This window comes from Brassica oleracea, chromosome C9, assembly GCF_000695525.1.
Source record: "Brassica oleracea var. oleracea cultivar TO1000 chromosome C9, BOL, whole genome shotgun sequence".
Taxonomy (NCBI): domain Eukaryota; kingdom Viridiplantae; phylum Streptophyta; class Magnoliopsida; order Brassicales; family Brassicaceae; genus Brassica; species Brassica oleracea.
In genome coordinates, this window is record NC_027756.1 from 23,409,014 (window position 1) to 23,415,595 (window position 6,582).

Sequence of the window (6,582 nt, forward strand, 5' to 3'; positions counted from 1 at the left end):
AGTAATTTTGTTTAGTTTAAATTATATTTAAGAATATACATGTATATGTTTAGAATTATAATCTTAGATAGATTTTTATCAATTTTTTGGTTAAATACATTAAATCAACTTGTATAAAATTAATAAAAATTTAATATAAAACTTGTATAATTATCAAAAAAATAAAACTAAATAGTATTTCTTAAATTTGTATATATATAAAAGAAACTAATGATATTACAATTATAAATTTATAACTTTTGAAAACAATTTTGAAAATTTTAGTGATAAAATTTTTATAAGAATAAAAATTAGAATTAAATAATATTTTGAAATTTTCAATGTCATATTTGAATATATTTATTTTAATAATGATGTATGAGTTATTATCATATTCCAAAAAAAAATACCAAAAATATAAATCAACAAAAATTGTTTATTACCATAATTTAAAATTTTTACCAAAAATATAAATCACATTAAATGTAATTGTCCATGTCATATATACTCATAAGTCACATCATCAATTTTAGTAGTCATGTATTTTTGTTAAATTGATTGCAGATCTGACATGTGTGAAATCACTTTGTAATTAATGTTTTGGGGATGTGTGAAAATTACTACAATTTTTATATCATCCACAAATATTTTAAAGTGTTAATGTGAGATAAACTAACACAAGATCACATGAAATTTCTTGAATACATTACAAAAAAAAACAACGAATAAAAATCAAAACTGAACAAAATCATAGAGCTTGATGTAAAAAAACATGTTGTACAACTGGAAAATGGAGCATGCCAACAAATCATGAATCTGATATGCGAAAAAAAGTTTCCTCAAATCCTAAAAATAACCAGACAAACCATAAGCTGTAACACCTCAACATATTATTATTACCGGAACAAGAATCTTCTCATGAGAGGAGAGACTATTGTTGTTACTCAGATAAGTTGAGGTCACCACTGTTACTTAGCTCCATAAGATATCACATCCTCCAATCAACTCAATAAAGCTGAGGAAACGTGGATCAGTTTGAGAAACTCTTGATCCCTTGTCTTACTTATTCATCACTCAAGATGTCACACGACCCGAAACTAACATCCTCTCCTCTTAGTGTTTTCACCACTTTTGAGCTAAATCCACACTTTAGTTCATCCAGTGAACCAACCTTTCATGGAAAGCATAACCTTTTTGGAGTCGATCAATGTCTTCAATCTATCTTCCAAGACTATGTGTCCCAGTGATTCCTTTCTCAGACAAAACTTCTCTCGGCTCACCGCCCTTTAATTTGGTAAAATTGCCAAAATTGCAAGAACTCCAGTATCTAAGAGAGATGCAAGAGCAGTTGAATTAAGTGCATTATCAGGCACCAAACCTCCCAGAAACACACAAAAAGAGATTTAGGAGCTCTTTTTTCCCTGTAATCAACAAATGTGGCAAGTGTTGATAGCAAATAGTGTTTACCAACATCAACATGTGTTCTCTTTTTCGCAGCTTCAATCTGTTAAATACCAGACATTGCTCCAGACACAGCAATGATGCGTGTATACATAGTAGAATTAGAAGAAAAAAAAACTTAAGAGGCTTGGTTACCTTGAGTTTCAAAGTTTCAGGAGATACAGTTGAAGGATCACTGTTTAAGGGCATGTCAATCAATGTGGTGATACCCCCTGCCGGATAAAAAAGACAATATCATCATCAACTTGAAGAAAGACACAAAGTAACAAGAAAGTATGCAAAGAGACAAAACATGCAACTAGAACAGTGTCAGTGAAACAAATTTGATTACCAGCAGCAGCAGCTTTTGCTCCTCCTTCCCATTCACTGCTTCCAGGATCATCAAGATGTGCATGCCTTGAAAACAAAAAGGAGAATAGCAGGTGACTTTAAGTTCCAAGATTTTAGGACAAGAAGCAGAAACTGGACAGAGTCGAGTCGGTGTTGGTGGTTTAAGATCAACAAGACTGTGGCTCTTTTGCATCTTATACCAATATTCTTCTTTCACCACCAACGGTGGTGTTTCCTTTCATTAAACAAAAGGTATATTGAAACTGGTGTTTCCTTTTCTCAACCGAGACCTGATCCTAGTCATAATTTTTGTTGGACCCAGAAATCCCGATCTCGCATAGAAAAAAAAAGAGTCACGGTGAAGAGAAAAAAAAAAGGAAAAAAAAGACGATTGGAAATTTATTTAAACTAAAGACGCTTCCATTAACAGATTTGGAAAATCTTATTCTAGCATGATTATCCGGATTCTTAGCGGGTTTCTTAGTGTGTGGGTCCCCACAAAACTCTTAAGGATCGGTTACAAAAACTACTAATTAAGAACCGATCTTAGTGAGTTTCTTACACTGTTCGTGGGCCCCACTGACTCGTGGTGATCCGCGATTGGTTTGATTTTAATTTTTTTTTTTTTTTTTTTTTTAAACTAGGTTTTTTTAGGGATAATCATGGTTTTAGGTTAGATTTGACAAACAGCCTGCCTATAAATAGAGAGAGAGAAAGAGAGAGAGAGAGAGAGAGAGTTTTTCCGACATCAGTTTGAGACGCTTTTGTCAGACAAGAAAAAAAAAAAAAAAAAAAAACAGATCTGAGGTTAAGAGAGATTATTGGAATCTTCGCCCGCCAGAGGAGAGCTGCTCAATTCGATTGCTGTTGTTAAGGTATGTCATCTAGAAATCTGAAGATGAGGAGAAGAAGAGAGCTTCCGTTTGAATTAGTGGTGGAAATACTCACTAGGGTTCCTGTTAAGGATTTAATGAGGTTTAGATGTGTCTGCAAAAGTTGGCGATCTTTGTTCAAAGAAGAGAGGTTTTGTAGACAGCACATGACCCGTGCCCCAACGAGGATCGTGTCCTTCCATTTTGAGGATACTCTACTACTTGGTCGTTTTTCTGAAAGTGCCAAGCCTGAGATGATGATACTCGAAGAGGTTAGCGTAAACGTCGGAGATGACAGTAGTTTGCTTAACGATACTACTGTAGTACTTGGTCACTGCCATGGACTGTTTTGCTTATATTTTGAAAATAACACTTTTGGTCTTTGGAACCCTTCATTGAGAGAATTAAGAACAATACACCCACCTTATCGCTACAACTGGTATGAGATGGGTTTTGGGTATGACCACTCAAGTCAAGATTACAAGATTGTGTTGGTTCTAAAAATGCAAGGCAGACGCAGCCGCTCCTCTCAAGCACTTGTGTTATCCTTAAAGTCAGGTGTGTCTCGGATGATTAATTGCCTGTGTTTGGAAAACTTTGACATGATCCACGATACAATTTCTGGAACCCTGGTTGGTGAAACTATCTACTGGCAGCTATGTGATGATAATGTAAAAGTAACTGATAAGCTTTTGAGCTTTGATTTGGTGTCTGAGACATTCAACTTGTGCCCATGTCCGAGTAATTGTGGTAAAGGACTTCCTCAGGTTATAGCGGGATTGAGAGGAGGTGGTCTATGTATAGTAGGGGTTGACGACATGTCTGGTGGTTTAATCGTTTGGTCTGCCCAACATGATGGTGGTGGTGGTATCAAATCCTGGAGCAAGATTTGCAATCTCTCGCTTGGCATTCTTGAAATCTCGGCTAGTTGTCGTATCGATGATAAGATCTGGCTATCCTCTGCGGTAACTTATGCAGGATTGCTATTAGCTCTTGTAAAATTTGGGAGAGAATCAAAATTGCTTTCCCAACATGATGGTGGTGGTGGTATCAAATCCTGGAGCAAGATTTGCAATCTCTCGCTTGGCATTCTTGAAATCTCGGCTAGTTGTCGTATCGATGATAAGATCTGGCTATCCTCTGCGGTAACTTATGCAGGATTGCTATTAGCTCTTGTAAAATTTGGGAGAGAATCAAAATTGCTTTCCTACAACTTAGAGGAGAAAAGTTTGACAAATGTTGAGACTAGTTTGTCCCTCTCTACCTGTGATTTTCTTGAGACGTATGTTGAAACGCTTGTCCCCGTCCCTATTCCTGAATGGAAGCTTTAAAGGTTATTCAGCCTCCTTTACGTGGTTTTGTTTTTATCTATCTGCAGCAAGCAAGACACATCTCATCATTTGTTCGTTTGTCTTTTTACATGGATATTTTAGTTTTCTACTTCATTCGCTAATTAAGGATAGTTTCTGGAATTTTGTATTTTTATTTATGAAAAACGATTGAATGTTGAAATGCTTGCTTGTTGAAGCAGAATCCTGATTGAAGCTAAATAGAATGTTTAGCTACTGTTAAAAGGTTGATCGATTGATTATAGTTTTTGGCTTGGAAAGTGTTTTCTCCAAAGTACCTGATCTGAATCGGTGGTTCATATATAAATTGTTCTGTTCCTTCACAATCTCTTAGTCATGGTTGGATTCCTTTGATCCTGTCTTAAGCCTTTTTTTTTAACAATGATTACTTTGCCCTGTATAATGTTTATATGCTATATATAACTTTTCCTTAAATCTCAGAACAATTTATCAAAAAAACTAATGGAGGTTTGGGTTCCACAGACCTACTTTTAAATTAATCAAACATTATTGGCCAATCAAATATGGAAAATATCAAAACGTCCACTAGAGTTTTTAGCATTTTTATTTCTAGAATGATACTATTGGAATGGTAGAAAAGGATGCCCAAGCATCTTACATATGGCAGCAGTCTTTGTTGTTTGAATTTTACATTGCACTGGTGATGGTTCAAAAACAAATTTATCAAATGTTTTAAAGTCTTAATGTGAGATAAACTAACATAAGGTCACTTGAAATTCTTGAATACATTACAAAAAAAAACAACGAATAAAAATCAAAACAGAACAAAATCATAGAGCTTGATGTAAAAACACATGTTGAGTAATGAACAAGTAAACTATTCAGACTTATTACGTGTAGCTGCTGTTGAGAGTTTTCTCTTCATTCTGCTAAAAGGTCCAATTGTTTTATTCATAATATACATATATATCACTTGTGACCATGACTTATACGACTCCAATCCTTCATAATACTCTCCTGATATCTCCTTCACCTTATGCAGCTTATGCCCCGGTATCCTCGGGAAATCATGGTGCTCGTTATGGTATCCAACACTCCATGTTAGCAGATTCAGTGGACCGTAATAGGAATAAGTCTCTTGGTCCGGGTTAAAAACGTAATGTTCCGAGATAAAATGTCCAGCCATTGGATGCATTCCGCCTCCAACAAACGTTGATAAGATTAGATAGGCAAAAGATCTCCATCCGAAGAAGAGAACCACGGATACATCTAAACCGATCTGAATAATAAAGTTGAATAATTCCCAATAACCGGGTGGTTTTGGTTTGATGAATAATGGTCTAAGAGCGTAGAAGAAGAGTTGTAACAAAACCCAAATGGTTTTGGTAATAACATTGGTTACTAAATGAGCTTCTGTGTAAGTAGGGACATGCATATCAACACCGTCTACTCCTTGGAACCGGTGATGCTCGAGATGGTATTTTTGGAATGTTACTGACATTGGTACACCAATTGGAAGGTTGGCAATAATACCGAGGCAGCGGTTGTAGACCGGAGTTGAAAAGGCGAGGTTGTGGCTTAGCTCATGGATTGCTAAGAAGAGATTGTGGTTGAGGAATGATCCAAAGAAGTAAGCAATGGTTAGAATCTTGAGCCATCCTGAGTCGTGAAGGGTTGCAGCTGCTGAAAGTTGGAGAATAACGACTAATGTGACCTGTACACCGCAAAATCAATCTCTCAATCAGATTACTCAAAAGACAACAACAACAAAAATGAGGGCTAGCTAGAAATGATAAAATTGAACCAAACCGAAATTCATAAACTTAAAACCAAACCAACCCGTATGGTAGAAATTTCAATACAAAATAAACTGAAAAATTCTTTAAAACGTATTTTTTAATTAAATATATTTTGAGAAAGTATATTAAACCCCAAATAATATTCAGGGTCACTTTACTAATAGCGGGACCAAACATTCATCCTAATTACATCGAAAATTTAATTAATTAATTAATTTAGTAGATTTGTATCCACTAAATTATTAATTTTAAATATATACCAGACTCTGATCCGCGCGCCAGCGCGGATATGAATTTTCAGTTTTTAATTATTTATTTTATTAAATGATGTATTTGTAATATTCGTTCATATTATATTCATTAAGTAAATATTTTTTTTTGCTTCTTAAACTATCTATTTTTTTACGAATGTGTGATATCATATAAAAAATATTAAAAAAATGAGTATAGAGTTAATTAGATAATTTTAAAAGCAAAAATTTTTCTTTCGTGTGCGATATCATATAAATAATGATCCACCCAATTAACAAAAATCATGATTATTTTATGTGTAATTTTTTTTATTTTGATCATTTACTCAAAACTATATTAAATTTTACATATTTTAATTATAATATTTTTAATATCTCTACCTTTTTATTTAAAATGCAACTCAATATTTTTTTAACAATTATAACAAAATATTTAAAAAATATTTTTAGAATTTGTTTGAAAAATATGAAAATTACATTTTAAATTAAAATTATCCTAAAATATGATAAGTTTTGATGTAAACGAAAACTCATATTATGTCAAAAATAATGATAATAACAATTTTAATTGATTATTTTT

At 33.7% G+C, this 6,582-nt stretch overlaps 2 protein-coding genes and 1 long non-coding RNA gene across 5 annotated transcripts in view; 1 reads left to right on the top strand and 2 right to left on the bottom strand.

The window, feature by feature from the left end:
• Positions 1 to 730: 730 nt before the first annotated feature.
• On the bottom strand, positions 731 to 2,163 carry LOC106316908. Of its 2 annotated transcripts, none has more exons than XR_001265003.1 (4): positions 1,772 to 2,163; positions 1,576 to 1,652; positions 1,447 to 1,483; positions 731 to 1,306 (listed from the first exon to the last, which is right to left on the bottom strand). It is a non-coding gene; the product is annotated as an uncharacterized LOC106316908 (long non-coding RNA). The 2 variants fall into 2 exon arrangements; XR_001265002.1 differs by having other exon boundaries at positions 731 to 1,357.
• A 395-nt stretch (positions 2,164 to 2,558) lies between these two features.
• LOC106315846 (F-box/kelch-repeat protein At3g23880-like) lies at positions 2,559 to 4,281 on the top strand. Of its 2 annotated transcripts, none has more exons than XM_013753673.1 (2): positions 2,559 to 3,644; positions 3,825 to 4,281. In XM_013753673.1, the coding sequence occupies exons 1-2, from the start codon at positions 2,648 to 2,650 to the stop codon at positions 3,971 to 3,973; spliced, it is 1,146 nt and encodes a 381-aa protein (XP_013609127.1). In that variant the 5' UTR covers positions 2,559 to 2,647; the 3' UTR covers positions 3,974 to 4,281. The 2 variants fall into 2 exon arrangements, with proteins under 2 accessions (XP_013609127.1, XP_013609128.1); XM_013753674.1 differs by having other exon boundaries at positions 2,559 to 3,494; positions 3,675 to 4,281.
• A 548-nt stretch (positions 4,282 to 4,829) lies between these two features.
• The window catches only part of LOC106317439 (sphingolipid delta(4)-desaturase DES1-like), an 8,094-nt gene continuing 6,341 nt past the window's right edge, over positions 4,830 to 6,582 (bottom strand). Inside the window, exon 2 of the mRNA XM_013755258.1 lies at positions 4,830 to 5,666. Within this exon, the coding sequence (XP_013610712.1) occupies positions 4,830 to 5,666 (837 nt within the window). The remainder of the gene's footprint in view (positions 5,667 to 6,582) is intronic.

What these genes read in the sequence shown, in the direction of transcription:
- LOC106315846 (XM_013753673.1), top strand. Translation starts at nt 2,648, where the DNA reads ATGTCATCTAGAAATCTGAAGATGAGGAGAAGAAGAGAGCTTCCGTTT. An exon ending in GCTATTAGCTCTTGTAAAAT is followed by an intron (nt 3,645 to 3,824) that starts TTGGGAGAGAAT and finishes CTCTTGTAAAAT; the next exon opens with TTGGGAGAGAATCAAAATTG.